The sequence below is a fragment of the Palaemon carinicauda genome, chromosome 19 (assembly GCF_036898095.1).
Source record: "Palaemon carinicauda isolate YSFRI2023 chromosome 19, ASM3689809v2, whole genome shotgun sequence".
Lineage (NCBI taxonomy): Eukaryota > Metazoa > Arthropoda > Malacostraca > Decapoda > Palaemonidae > Palaemon > Palaemon carinicauda.
In genome coordinates, this window is record NC_090743.1 from 24,327,160 (window position 1) to 24,343,213 (window position 16,054).

General features: G+C 32.4%; 1 protein-coding gene across 4 annotated transcripts in view; it reads right to left on the minus strand.

Moving 5' to 3' along the window:
* LOC137658527 (protein kinase C-binding protein NELL2a-like) overlaps positions 1–16,054 on the minus strand; it is a 272,490-nt gene that overhangs the window by 12,138 nt on the left and 244,298 nt on the right. For all 4 annotated transcript variants that reach the window (XR_011047356.1, XM_068393320.1, XM_068393321.1 and 1 more), the window contains 11 exons: positions 14,138–14,406; positions 13,563–13,784; positions 12,416–12,571; positions 11,109–11,237; positions 9,812–9,905; positions 6,274–6,588; positions 4,626–4,886; positions 3,444–3,680; positions 2,591–2,701; positions 1,855–2,111; positions 1,424–1,681 (listed from right to left, as the gene is read on the minus strand). Coding sequence is in view for 3 of the 4 variants with exons in the window: in XM_068393320.1 (XP_068249421.1) it covers positions 1,424–1,681; positions 1,855–2,111; positions 2,591–2,701; positions 3,444–3,680; positions 4,626–4,886; positions 6,274–6,588; positions 9,812–9,905; positions 11,109–11,237; positions 12,416–12,571; positions 13,563–13,784; positions 14,138–14,406 (2,309 nt within the window). In the remaining variant the exon portion in view is untranslated. The remainder of the gene's footprint in view (positions 1–1,423; positions 1,682–1,854; positions 2,112–2,590; positions 2,702–3,443; positions 3,681–4,625; positions 4,887–6,273; positions 6,589–9,811; positions 9,906–11,108; positions 11,238–12,415; positions 12,572–13,562; positions 13,785–14,137; positions 14,407–16,054) is intronic.

The following is a 16,054-nucleotide window of genomic DNA, read 5'->3' on the forward strand; positions in this document are numbered from 1 at the left end:
TACAAGGTGATAATAATTATTTTGGTAAAGGAAAATATTATTTGTGGAGTACTATACACCATAAAGTACCTATTCTCAGATTAAAATTCCTTCATTAAACAATAATAAAGTATTTCAACGTACCAAACTGAAAACAAAACAAACCGTTCAATAAACATTGCAGGTTGATGCTTACCATGCTACACTGCGTAATACAACACGGAGGAATAAACTAAATAGTAGCAGTCACAAATTCAAATACTGTACAAATACTGACTACATGCAATTTAATCAGCATAGATACTGATTATAGGTTTCATTATATGAATTTATTTATTATATTTTCTCCTACATATTTTAAAATTTATAAAATAAACTATTCTAAAGATACTACATTATACTTTATGCACAAATATGACTTAACCAGATTTTCAATACATTACAAACTAATGCTACACGTTATAGGTTAGTATAGTTACACTTAATCATTCATAAACTCAAAAACATTTATAAACAACATTCATAAGATAACTTATTGTACGTATTAAACAAATATTCTTGCACTACTTAGAGCTAGGAATTATACAATGAAAGCTAACTTTTTAATGACTATTTACCATTTAAAAATAAAAACCATATTCAAATACAATGATGTGCTTTTCAATGATAAAATCTTAAAATAACATTGTTATAGCAAGTGTTAGTGTGTAGATGTATACAGTAGTTATATAAGGCAGTAAATTTCACTTCCCGATTCAAAATTTTGTGACCATCTGATCACTTATTTAGAAATTCCTATGAAAATATTGACCTGATTTTCCATTTCTAAACTGCTAAAAAAAATACCAATAAAAGACTCGATGGGCCTTCTGGTCAATACATACTGTAATGTGCAGCATTTTATAATCAAATATCCAAGAATCTTTAATCTGTCAATTTGTTTTCTATCTTTAACAATAAATAATTGAGATGCAAGAATGTAATGGTCACTTTCATCTATGTTTCTCAAAGAATTTTTTTAAAGAGTATTACCCCTGATTAAGATTGTCTTGATAAGTACTGGGTATGGTTTACACTATATATTGTGTATTTATGATATTAATAAAAAATCCTTTTCCATTGCCATTCAAGTGTGATATGACATTAATACCCTCTGTTCACTTTTGGAGTTAACTAGTCACCAAGGGCTTCTTAGCGCTGCAATGCTGAATTCTCTTTTTAAGGTCTTCTTTATAATGCTAGTGATACAGTAAATGGCATACAGTACTGAAGTTTTCAAAGATCAGTTTTTTCTGCAATGTAACCTTTAATTAGGTAAACTTTCTTGTTATCTCTGAAAGCAAAACTATTTTTCCTAAACATGTACGTTTGTGTATTGTGATTAAAATCATGAGCGCAATTACTAAAACTGTAAGAAAATATGAAATATATTTCTATCACATACCTGACATCTGCAAGTGATGCAGTCATCGTTCAGTGCCGCCCACTCAGCACCAGGTGGATAGAAGGCGCCTAAATAATGGCATCCTTGTGGGTTTGCCGAATCTAGCATTGGTTCATTGGCCCCTATACTGGTATTAGTTCCTTCAGGAGCCATACACGGGTCATCTGGGCAGCGAGGACAGCAGTCACCTGGCATCTTCTCAGGTGAAGAACACTGTACAGGTGGGCACTCCAATGGCCAGCAGTCAATCTCTCCATACTGAGAAATAAAAGTAATCTTAATGGAAAGTATAAAAAAAACTTTTCTCAAAAATTGACTTTTGACAATCTCATCGCATCATAAAAAATCTTTACAGAATTCCACCTACACAGCAATGTTAATATTAGAAAAAATACAGTGATGTACTTTGATATATCAGCAGTTTCACTTACAAGACATTCACAAGTCTGGCACTGGTATATCCAACGTTGTCCACTGTGAAAAGTGATGTGTGGTTGTGCCTGATGGGTACATGAGGCACGTGGATCACAGTGGGGGCAGCATTTAGTATCAACGTTGGGATCAGAGCAATCACAGACAAAACGGTTACAGGTAACCGTGCCCTCAGAGCATGTGCATTGAGAGCATTCAGATCCTGTAGGGGTCCACACATCACCATGTGGTCTTTCTACTCCATTTATAACACAACCTGAAAAAATAAATCATAAACAATTACTGAAATATGATTTACATAGAAAATCAAACGATGTTATTTTTTGTGATGACAAAGCTAATCTTCACATGACTTTATTTCAAAAGTTTTATTAAATAAGTTAGCAAAACCATTAAATTAAAATCCTTGTTTTTCATACAGTAATGTCAAGTAATTTGAAAAAGGACTTCTATAATAAAACTAGTTTTAAAGTATATTATATCTGCAATACTTAGACTTGTATAGCCAGTCATATTCATTAGAAAGTTGAATGAGAGAATGAGTTCAATTTCTAAAATTGCATACAATGTGCATACGTGAAATGTTTTCCAGTAAGTGGAGAAAATTGGACCAAGGTAAAGTTAATGAGGGGGACAGTTGCAAATAAAATTGATGTGTAAAGAGTCTTAGTTACTATTTTCAGTGTGACATGCAATGGAGTGGGGCAAAGGCCAAGAAACCTTCATATTACTTACCATGAGAGCAGGTTGTGCCATTGTCACAGGTACATAAAAAGGATCCTTCTGTATTTATACAAGTAGCTGTCTCATGGCATGTAGAGGTTCCAGCCGTACATTCATCCACATCTGAAAAAGTTGAAGAATTCAATAAACTACACTTCTTTAGACCACAACTGTAAAAGGACATATTTATTGCATTAGTTTTTAGATGTAAACATTACAACAGTAACAACTTTTTGATTGATGGTGAAGACTAACTTTGAAAATATTTACTTTATTTGGGAATGCAAAAAGAAAGTACAGTACAGTAAAAGAAAAAGCCTCTTTTTGTTTTGGACATACAGTACACTAAATAAAAACCTCTGACTGCTGTAATTCATATCCTGTTTTCAGTAACACTATTGGATAACTGCTTTCATGTGGTACACAAGACTATAAAACCAATTGATAATGAAAGAATAAATTTTGGAGATGGCAGAGAGAATTTAAACATAATAACATACAGTATACTATCTTACAAATAAATCTCATAAACCTCCCCATAACTGCTTTCATGTGGTACGCAAGACCATAAAACCAGTTGATAATGAAGGAATAAATTTTGGAGATGTAAGAGAGAATTTAAACATAATAACATACAGTATACTATTTTACAAATAAATTTCATAAACCTCCTCACTGCTAAGAAGTTACCCATAAACAAAACATGAATTCATATAAAATTCAAGTGAATGAGGAAAAACTTAGTTTTATTTAGCACTGAAAATAGCAGAGGAGTTCAGTAATGTACAATCATGTTCTTCAAACCATAGTACTTTAACATTGTTTTGAAAAAAAAAAAAAGGAATAAATTACAATAAATTATTACCTTGACATAATAAGCCTTGGCTGTTGTCTGCAAGAAGAGATGTGTATCCTGGAAGGCAGTGGCAAGTGTACCATCCGGGCAGATTTACACAACGCGAGTTAGAATGACAGCGATGTAAATCTAATGCACATTCGTCAACATCCAACTCGCATGCTTGGCCTTTGAATCCTCGACGACATTCACAGACTCCGGGGGCTACACACATTCCACCATTTTCACAGGTAGCATTACAAACAGCTGTAATAGAATTTCAGAAAATTTGTCATTAAGTGTAATGCTGAAGTTTGAAGAACTTGCAGGATTTTACAAAAAGCGAGACTAAATGTATGAAGGTATATACTGTAACAGGGAAAGTTGGAGAAAACTCAGGCATTTTTTCTCAAATACTGTATCTCCTTCAGGTCATAAATATTGTGAAAATAAGGAACAAACGACTAACTTTTACTTTTCAATTGCTATTTTCTTTTAACCCTATTAGTTCCAGGTCTTGAAGTGTAAGCATAATATTGTATATCTTTTTAATTTAAAAAATACTGTACTGTGTAATTTTTCTTAAAATTTTCAGTCTTATAGTATAAACATTTGGTAGTAACTAGGGGAGAGGCTATAGTATGTTGATATCAAAGATATTGTAAAAAAGCACTTTTGAATGTGTCTTTGAATATAATATAATATATGTCATACCAATATTTCACTTTTTCATAAAATAAGTTGATGATCTATGATAAAATTTGTTTTATGTATTCCTTTTCCTTGTACATATTTTTATATATACTTGGATTTAAACTTACATAAAAGTGATGTGCTTAGTCAATAAAGTACGGTACAGTACTATATTTAAATAACCAAATTTTTCTACTTTGCTGTGACTTATACTTGACAGGTTTAAAACAGACATAACTGGCAATTTTCAATCAATTTAATTTTGTAACACAAGACTATATATTATCATTATTGATATATTAGAAAGCTTAACTAGGGTGTTGCCATCGGAACACTTAAGTAACCTACAAACTTTACTTTAATTAACCACTTAATGATGATAACAAAGTTTACAAAACAAAAGGAAATAAATGGAATATATCTCACAGCCTAAACAGCAGTACAGTAATATATTTTTTTCACATTAAAGCCTGCATTCATAAACTGAAGATGGAATTATCATAAATCAAAATTACTTACGCTTGCAATCAAATCCATCTCCAGTATATCCCTCATGACATGTGCAATGGTAGCCACCACGAGTATTCGTGCAGGATGCATGTTCATGACACTGGTGAGCTCCTTCGCTACATTCATCGCGCTCGACACAAGTAAGCTCATCGACCCTTACATAGCCATCTTCACACTGACAGATGTAAGATCCGATGGTATTGATGCAATAGGTATGAGCTTGACAATAATGACCATGATGAGCGCCCACTTCTTGACATTCGTCAATATCTGCAGATGAAAATAAATTGCCATAATTCTTGAAAATTTATATTTTCATGTAAACCAAAAAGGTTGTTTATAGTTCTTGAAACTATGATTTTCTAATAAATCTCTAATGTTTTCTAACAAGGAAGATTCTCATTTGTAAACTAGTAAAGTAGTTTTAAAGGATTACTGAATCAATCATTTAGTGTACAGTATTTGAATATGTACAGTATATGTCAGAAAAATTACCAAGTTATAACTTATGTACTGATAAAAATTGCCAAACTATTACAGAATAACTGTATAATTAAAAAGAATTCTGCCTAAGTCAAATTTATAATTACTTACCTGTACAGTAAACATATACTGTTAAACTCCCATACAGAGGTAAAACTGTGCATACTGGCAACTTGTTTTTCTCTTCCTGCTTTCTAATGTTCAGCAAAATTGATTTCTTCTGATTTTCAGTCTAAATTTAAATTAATAGAGAGTGTACTGTACTCTGATTTTTATGCTGCATTATACTGAAATACAGTATTCATTTACATCTTAAATCTATATTTAAAAAGTTTACGTAGTTAAACAATCTTAATAGATGATAAGTTTTAAAACCATTTACAAGCTTACAACATCTCATTCTCTACTGACAACTTCTCTTCTTGTTCTCTACTCAACTGGAATTTCTCCTTTAATATTAACCTTGAACATCCATTGCCATTTCAAACAGTGAATAAGAATCATATATAAATATTGAAAAGACATTTAAAACTAAAAAACTGGCTACAAATCAGAGTAGGATGTTCATATTAATGCTTCCTTCTTGAAGCTGGTTAAATGTTGATGTCTACCCTAACAGTCTGAAAACTTCAATTTCTTTCACCGAAATAGTCTTAGCCCCTCTAGTGGATTACTGCATTGAGTTTACATGATGATGTATGGCAATAAGTAGATTTGGATACAAAATGAGGCAGACATGACTCTAGCAAAATTTTTTTTTTACGAAATTTTAATTTCTAAAGCATTATCAATTCCCAAAAATTTCTATAATACATATAAATCGACTTTGCAAAGCAGTTAGTTGGAATACATTACACTATTTCTATTACCAGCTATGTTTATTAACATTTAAAAAATGTATTTGCCAATGCAGTAAATGAAAACTGATCCAAAAGTATTTTAAATACCTTAAGTAATACAGTCTCCCATCCTAAAGCATCAATTCAGCCCACCATATATAAATGCATAAGACTATACAGTACTGAAATTTGTCACATGAAACCAGCGTACCCTTAATGTATTCATAATTAACAACTGATAAATTGTGTTTATTACAATGGTAAACAAAAACAATCATAACATCCATTCTTTGCCTGCACAAGGAAAAAAAATTTACAAAACTAAAATATTTTACCTGTACAAAGTCTTCCATTACTACCGGCAAAACCAGTATTGCAGTGGCAGGCGTAGGTTGTCTGGAGGTTAATGCAGGTAGCGTTAGCGTGGCAGTCATGGCCTTGAGCACAGTAATCGACATCTGGGCAAAATTTACAACATTGCCCGGGTACTGTAAATTGTTCGTTTTCGGGGCACGGAAGGGGTGGACAAGTTTCCTCTGGATCAATTCTTCTACATTGCATCTTGCCATCTCGACACTCACAATCTACACATTGGCGAGGTGACACAACTTCTCCATGATCATATACAACACCTTTAAGTGAACATTGTTCTGTAAAGCAAAAAGTATTATACAAAGAAATTAATAACCATAGGTATTGTCCAAATATAAAAATGGCTAGTCCTGCTAACAAAAGTTACACAGAAGGACTGAATATTTAAAGAGGAAGAAAAATCATCTCCACAACACCAAAAAGGGGAAACATGCACAAAACTTATATCCTTATGCTGGTGGTAAAAACATATGACCATGTGCAAAGACTTCATACAATGTATTAAATGAAAAAAAAATATAAAACAATAAGAATGCTATTACCTTACATTAAAAATATTGATTAATACGTAATGGGAATTTAACAAAAAGGATGTCATAAAATAACTGTTTCCTTCAATAAATAATGAAACTACTGTCGAGATATAAGAAAAATTTGATTGAAGATTACTCAAATTCTGCTTGACCAAAATGTTTCAAGAATGAAACCAAATCTTTACATGTAAATAGCATAAAAAGAAAATAGGATACACGGCTATTAGAGTCATGGAGCATTTTTAATTGATGAATATTTGGTACCTACAACTTGACACTGTTTAGGTTCCTTCAAAAAGTGCCCTAAATGTAAGAAGTTCACTTGATTTTAAGGTATTCCCAAATAAATCAACTATGACTATGAATATTTCAAGTTATATCTTCTCAATATACTGTACTTGGTATATAAGACTTGGGCGTGAAAATGCTCTTACATAAATGTTCGTGCTTTATACTGTAGTGTATGCTGCTTTGAATAGAATAAATGAGAAAAAACACAATTTACAGAACTTCTCTTGTTCAGTAGGGGATGAAAAATAAAATAAAACAATACCACCAGTTATTTGATACTGCAATATATTAATCTTTTATTCATCCTTCCCCAAAAAAAGAAATTTACAACATCAAAAGCAAATCTTGGTAAAAACAAATGTAATATGAACAATAAGGTTCATAAATACCCAACCAATTTGTTATACTCGTACTGTATGAATACAGCATGCTGAAAAATTGTGGCACAAAACCCAGGCATGAAATGTTCTTGAAAATATTTTCATACTTTAGTTTATGATTTTAAATATGTGACTAAGTCATCTTGTTAAAGTACTTTATACACTAAATATCGTTTAAGCTGATTTAGACACTAAAACTCTAAATCAAATAAAATAAAATATACATATTCTAATACAGAACTGCCAGTGACTTATGCAGTATTATAATAGTATAATCTTTTTCCCCAGATAATAAAAATAAACTTACTTCACCATGACTAGAGGGCCTATAAAACACCTGGACTACGAAACCACTCTTTTAGTCAGTGCAGTCTCTATAGAGCCCTACTATATCAACTCTATTCTACATGCACATAAAGAAATTATGAGTAGTATATCTCATAAAAAAGCTGTGGGCTGAAAACCAATCAAGTAAAACAATTTATACTATAGTTTACAAAAATATGCTTTTGAGAAATTATTCCATGACAACTGTGCATTAAAATTGAAATGATCAACAACAAAACAATTATAAAAACAACTGGGTGCTGTCACACTTCTTAGATTTCTATGGAGTATAGTATCAGTGTACGCAGTATCGACACCGAGATGAAATACACCTAAATTTATGTATGAACACAGCATGCGGCAAAGGATTCAAAGCTAAATAATGATAATGTACTGTACTTCTCCAAAACTGAAATCAGAACCATCTCTAAAACTTATCACTTACACAGAACTTGAATTAACGTATTGTGTACATTGTGTACATGCAATAAAAATGCAAACTTCGTAATATACAAAAACAAAAGTACACTCTTCCTCTTATTAGCTTCATTTCAAAGAACTGTATTGAAAAAGCTCTTAAAAATTAATAAAATCAAAAGTTAGAAGCCCAAAACACTCACAGCTTGTTGAACGAGACAACGATGTACCAGTTCGCTCAGCCAATGTACTCGTTGCATTTTGGGGGTTCCAAACACTTATGTCTCCTTCACTCAGTCAGACACCGTTCAACTCCTTTGCACATCAGCTCTCTCCAAGTGGTATTTATTTTTTTTGTATTTGTGTTAATGTGAAACTTGAAGTGGTACTGCGGTGTGCGAATTGTAAAATTTTTGCTTCGGAAAATGCTAAAGTTGAAACTAATGGAAGCTAATAAGCTTGAAGAAATATAGTGCAAACTCGCAAGTCAACTATCACTCATTTAAACTATGTTGAAAAATGCACTGAAGCAAGTCTTTATTTAATTCTACATTGTGTAACGTAGTTTTTACTTAATAGTTTGCTTTGCGTTGCATTCTAGGGTTAAAATCTGCACAGTAGTCTTAGCGAAGTCTCGATCAAAACTCTTTAACTCCTTGGATTGGATCCCGAGTGCTTGCTGTGGTGTGGGGGAGAGGACTAGATTCTTAACAAGGTGCACAACTACTGCAATATATAACTTTATAATCTTGTACATGCATGCTGTGTAAAACAGGTTAGTAATGTTTCAAAGCATTTATTCTCTTCTCATTAAGCTCCATACCAATTCATTCAATGGGTTGTTTCTAAGCTCCATAACAATATAAGTAAGTGTTTTGACAACAAACAGTGTGTAACATAGCATAGGGCATATCAACTTCAAAATCCTTTGCATAAATAGAAAAGAATAAAAATATACATAATTGAACAAATATCAAATAAATATATGAAATAAATAAAATTATTTGGACACAAACAAAAAATATCAATCATATGTTCTTTCCCCAATAAAAGACCCTGGGAAGGTCAGTGTCTTAATGGTGAAAAAGCCAGAAGATTCCAATACTTTAATATTGACATTTTATAACAGTATTTTTAATAATGTTCAAATTTTATTTCTTTTAGAAGTTTGAATTTATCACAGATCTGGAATATTTTTCATCAATATCTTATGATTTACTAACTTCAAAGATCTCAACAGAACAAGTACTCTTGTAAAAATTTGCAAACAGTATCTCTGCTCGAAAAGTTTTGGAATGATGAAATGGGCACAGTCCCAACTGCCATCCATTTTCTTCTATGCCTTTTCAAGAAACATTTCTGTATGAAATTGTACCATCAATGCACACTGTCTACTTCAGGGTTCATCGAAAACCTTGACATATAAATAATAACAATTTTGCTAAGAAATTTTCTCTAAGTATGTGTCAGCTACAGCAGTGAACTCAAATGAATCAAGTTCTCTAAAGAAGTGCCACACTAATCTGATCAGTTATGAAAAATGGTTAACTTACTTAAGCATACTGGACAACACTCTCCTTCCGTGTAGACAGGATTTTTGCACGTCACTCCTGGACAAGGGATTGGTCGACACGTTACTTCACCATGCTGCACAGAATGAGACAAATTATTGACCACAAATAAAGACCCAATTACATACTTAACTACCGAAGATGCAAGTAACACTGTGTACTGTAGCATGCCAATCAAGTACTGAGACATGCCCTATTTACCTGGTACTAAACTGCAATGCACACTAATCAACATAATATGAACTCAAAGATTGTGAAGGTACTGATAATGGTAAAAACAGACAAAATACTTGAAATGTGTAAAAATAAACCTTGAAAGCAAACAAAAGAATAAAATCTTTAACACAGTTGTTAGAAACCTTAGTATTCAAGTGTTGGAGAAATTTAATCATTCACTAATATTTGCTTTGTTTTTAGTAGCTTAAGGAATGTTTTTTTCCCTGAAATTCCAGTTCATAGGTAAATCATATTTCAAAATGTACTATGTCCACAATGGCAGAGCTAAGGTTAAAACAAGCAATTTTTCTTTGCTACTACTGTACACGTAAACTTCATGTTCTCATATTACGATTCATATACATTTATTCGCAGGCTACTTAGCAAATATATTTACCTAATATTTATTTCTGTATTTACAAGTACATCAAAATTACCCTTAAGTGAACATATCAATATAAAATGGACAGCAATTAATGTATAGAAGTTGGGCTAAATATTCTCTGGCCTTCATTTCTGACTAAATGGTAACTTCAAGAGCCTATCTGCTAATTAGCCCCTAAACAATAGTGTACAAATATTTTATTGCAGTTTATTTTTCTAGATATCAAATCTTTAATTCAATTCCCATGGTGCATTAAAACACAGTATTTCCTCATTTGAATGTAATTTTGGTTCTAATTTTCAAAATACTGTACTATTTCTTTTATTCAATTCCAATGATGCATTAAAACACAGTATTTCTAAATTTTGGTTCTAAAATTCAAAATGGTTGACTGTAATGAAAGGTTTTACTAGCAACTGATCCTAAGAACTCAGAAAAAAATAATGATCATAAATAAAGAACAAATGCATTACATGTGCTGGACTAAATGAACTTTGTTTATTTCATAACTCAATAAAACTACGTAAATGGTAATTATAAGAGTTATGACCCCATATCCAACTCTTAAAAAAAGCAAATTATAAGTTCAGCTTCTTTAACACAGTTTCAAAAACCTCAACTCCTTTTGGGTATTACAGTGGAGTTCCCCCAATGGACTTCTGGTGCCTTTAGACTTACCACACATGAGCAGATTTCACATCCACTTTTCCACGTAGCACCGTCCTGTCTAACTGTACCATTAACCCGACACGACCTTTGGCAGTCACACTCCTCCACAGCAGCTAAACGGGCTTCTGATTCTGTTAACTGTGAAAAAAATATCATATTTCATATTACGTCAGATATTTTTAACCAATGAAAAATCACATATATTTCCTATTACATCATAGGTATTATTTATTTTTCATCTGTGAAAAAAGTCATACTGTATATATTTCCTGCTACACAACAATATTCATTCTTAAAGTACATTATCTCATCAAAAATTCTTGAAGTTACAAATATTCTAGGAGATTTTTTAAATCTTGATGAAAAAAAAACAATCAAATAGCTAAAATACCTCAATAAACACTATGTTTAAATTCATCACCATAACAATAAGAGCTTACTAGAAAAAATAAATAAAAACCATGATATAGATTTAACAGGACTGAATAATATACCTGGAAAAGTATTTTCCATCATCTTAATAGTATTTTTCTCTAGTAACGTGGAAATAAAAGTTACTTTACATGGGAAAGAGGATTAACCAACAAGGAAAACATTCTTAACTAGAGGGGCACTCAGTAGAGCGCAGACCTCCGCCAGGGCAGTTTATTTCTCAACTTTTTGGACTAATTTTCCTCGTCCGTGACCTTAACCTTCCATAATTTAATAACTGCCAGCTCTTTACATAACAATTTAAAATCCTTGCAAGTTTAATTATTTTATAATTAAAATTGTGGCTGTATGGTTAATGACCAGAATTTGACCTTTTGCTTGATCTTGACCTTAGATTCGACCCTAACGTGTGGCATGGAATTTCATACACACAAATATGTACCACGTCTGAAGTCTCTGTGACAACAATGTCCAAACTTATGATTGATTAAATGAATTGAACCTTTTGCTTGACCATGACATTGACCTTCCAAAATTGAATCATTTGCAGCTTTTTACATTACAGTTAATCCCTGCAAGTTTCATTAGTCTACGATTAAAATTGAGGTCAGGAAGCTGTTCACAAACAGGGGCAAAAACATAACCTCCTTCCAACTTTGTTGGTGGAGGTCAAAAGTGATTAGGGGCGTCAATGACCTTAGATGTCAGGATGCCAGAAAACTTTCAATCAATCAATCAATCAAAAGTGATTATGCATAAAAAGTAAAAAAAAAATAATCACATAACAAAGGATACAAAATCTACACTCAGCAATCAGATATCTCACATATACACCGGAACATCTACAGTATCTTTATTTCGCACAAGTAAAAGGTGGTACTAACTCGTGTTGCAAGCTGAGTAACAAGTTGCTGTAACTGCACAACTTGGTCAGAGAGAACTTGGAATTGTCCACATGTTGGGCAATCTGCATCGGCTTGGGGGCACTGCAACAAATAACCGGCTGCTCCAGAAACCAGGCGGACATCTTGTAGTGCTCCCTAATGGGGAAATTATATTAATCATTATCAATTTACTAAATATTGTTAATTTGCTAAAATATCTCAAAATTGATATAAATTGTCTATACATCTGTTAATCGCCATTCACTTGCTCAATGCTATCAATTGGCATTAATTTGATAGATTTTATTCACTAATCAATATTCCTATGCTAAAAATTATCACTAATTTGGTAAGCATTAATAATAATTTGCTAACTGTTATCTATCAATTGACATTATTTTGCTAAATTTTATCCATTAATCAACATAAATTTACTATGTTACCAATTAATTTGTTATATTTTATTATATTTATCAACATTAATTTACTAAATGTTACCTTTTAATCGACATTAATCAGCAAAACTGTATAATTTAGTGATACATTTTCGAATTATTATCTATTTATTGACACTAACAAAATTCTATCTACTAATCATGATCAATTCGCTAAAGGGTACCTATCTATTGACACTAATTTGATAAAAATATCTATTAATCAACATTTATTTACTAAATTTTATCTAATCAACATTTACTGAATTTTCATTCCCAAATCAAGATCAAATCTGCAAAATATTACTAATTAATTGTCATTTATTTGTTAAAGTTACCGAAGTCACTGTCAGTTTGCAAGTATAAATTAGAAAATACATTTCAATAGGACTTGAACCAATTTACTACTAATATAATATATACAATGCTCGTAAAATCCTTATAAAACGTTTAAAGGTTATCAAAATCCCTAAATTTCTTTAATATACATCAGGATAAATTAAAATTTTCCATTTCAAATAAATGATAGATAAATAACAATAAAGTTCCATAAAGTACAATATCTAAAGATTAGCCATAAAGACAAAGGCATCTTCACATCTCGTGATTGAAACTAACTGTACAGTACTTGAAAAGTTTCCAAGAGACTAACAACCCAGAATTCTCAAAGAAATCCATCACAAACCATTTACAATGTTCTCCTTATATATCACCTTGAATAAAAAATGTTTAGCATTGCGTTGTCCTAAATAGAGAGCTATAGGGGCATCACGAAACGATGGGTCTTGACTAAGCGTTGGATCAGCTGGGTCGATCGGTGGAGCAAGAGAGGCTAAGGCCGTCAAATTGGTTACAGGAGATGGCGCCAAGCGACGATAAACGCGGGAACAGTCCACCCACAACTCCACTTGATTGCCACTCACTACTACTGATACCTGGTTTGGGATGAAGGCCACATTTAAAGTAGATCTGTGTAATCTATTTTTTTTAATCAAAATATACTAATAGTAAGCCAGTTTTAAAGTACTGTAGATTCTTTATAATTTTCTATAAATCAAATTATATAATAGTTGCTGTCCAATATATCAAATGAAAATTAAGTCTATGGCCATGATGAAGAGGGTTTCCCAATGTGTTTTTAATGGAAACATGTGCATACACAACAAATGGTATCATATCTAGCATAAAAACATGTGCATATATTAAATAAACATTTAACGATTACAAATGAACATATCTTCCCTACCAATCACACATATTACTCTAAATTCACCAGTCAGTTCCTCACCTTGTGCCACCGCTGATCTGCAATTCGATAGGGAAAGGTCTCAACGTGTACTGCACCATTGTGGATGTAATGTAACCTAATTTCATCCTTCCTGCCGGACGCTTGCAACTCGAGAAAGTGCTGATTGCCGCGGGAGAAGGCGAGGATGGTGCCAGCATTTCGGTCCTCCTGCTGAAGAGTCGCCATGACGGTGAACTCGCGGGAACCTGTCAGCAAGGAAGCCGCCGCGGCCAGCACAGCGTCGCTCACCCGAACTTCCCGCGATTCACCTGTTTGAGGGAAAAGGGTTATTGCTATTATTGTTATCACCAGCTAAGATACAACCATAGTTGGAAAAGCAGGATGCTATAATCCCAAAAGCTCCAACAGGGAAAATAGTCCAGTGAGGAAATATGTTAACAGATAGAATAGTGTGCCTGACTGTACCCCCAACCAAGAGAACTCTAACCCATGGTAGAGGAAGACCATAGTACAGAGGCTATAATCCCAAAAGCTCCAACAGGGAAAATAGTCCAGCGAGGAAATAAGTTAACAGATAGAATAGTGTGCCTGACTGTATCCCCAAGGAAGAGCACTCTAACCCAAGGCAGTAGAAAACCATGGTACAGAGGCTATAGCACTACCCAAGACTAGAGAACAATGGTTTGATTTTCAATTGGATTTAGGAATTTGGGCCTATGACTTGGTATGGGGGTGGGAAGAGAGAAAACTGGGCACAGGTAAAGTGATGACTATGGTTAGTCGATTGGTCTCGTTTATCTAATCTATGGTTCAATTTAATCAAAAGCACACAATGTCCATTGCCAAACGCAGTGAAACTGTAAAGATGATGTTAACTTCATTTGAAGGTCAGTGAATATATAAACACACACACACAATATATATATATATATATATATTATATATATATATATATATATATATAAATATATATATATATATATATATATATATATATATATATATATATATATATATATATATATATATATATATATATATATATATATATATATATATATAGGGGTGTATGCAGTAATAGCGTAAGAAATGGATTAGCCTTTCCAAGCTCACCCAAATCGATTAATATTCACCAATAACTTAACCTTGTATTGTTTTTTTAAAAATCTAGTAAATATACCAGAATTAAAATAAGAAAGTTAAAACCTATTGGATGTAAACACGAGAAAATAACTGCAAATTACATATGAATTATGGTAAGTAAATTAAAATGTATGAGGGCGATCCGTAGGGTTTCACGCGCACAGATTTGACGTAGTGCATTTTTTTTTTACTTTTTTATACCTTCTTTACTCACACAAGACACTTCACTTGCATGTAATTTCAATTAGGAAAATTATAACTTGAACGTAGTCCGTAAACATAATTACTGGCAGTACTGTATCATGAGAACTTTCATAATGATTCACGATAGATTGGGTGATTCATTACTATGAAGTTCAACAAAAATCATCGATACGTATAGTGCTAATGTAAAGTTAATTGCAGTTTCCAATTAGTTATAAATTTATGTCAATAACAGATTAATCTTTGTAGCAGATTAAATATTTTTGGTAATATCAGACAATCCTCACTGTCCCCACTGTGACGTATAGTCGCTTAAACAAGACCCAAGAAAGTTTCTACGAAATGAGCTTTTCGACACGTCACACGACCATAACATTATTTAATGTCATAAAGGTCTACTGTTTGGCTAATTGCAGCTTTTGTTTTTATTAAGGATACGTAAATAGATTTCCAACTTCACATATATCAGACATTTTGATTAAATCCACCAAAATCCTTAGAAATATGGACAGATAAAGTATTATTTATTTTGGAGACATTGGTATTTTGGTCTTTCGCTACACGCAAATGTCATAAAAGATAGCAGCGACATACGAGCGGCAATAAACC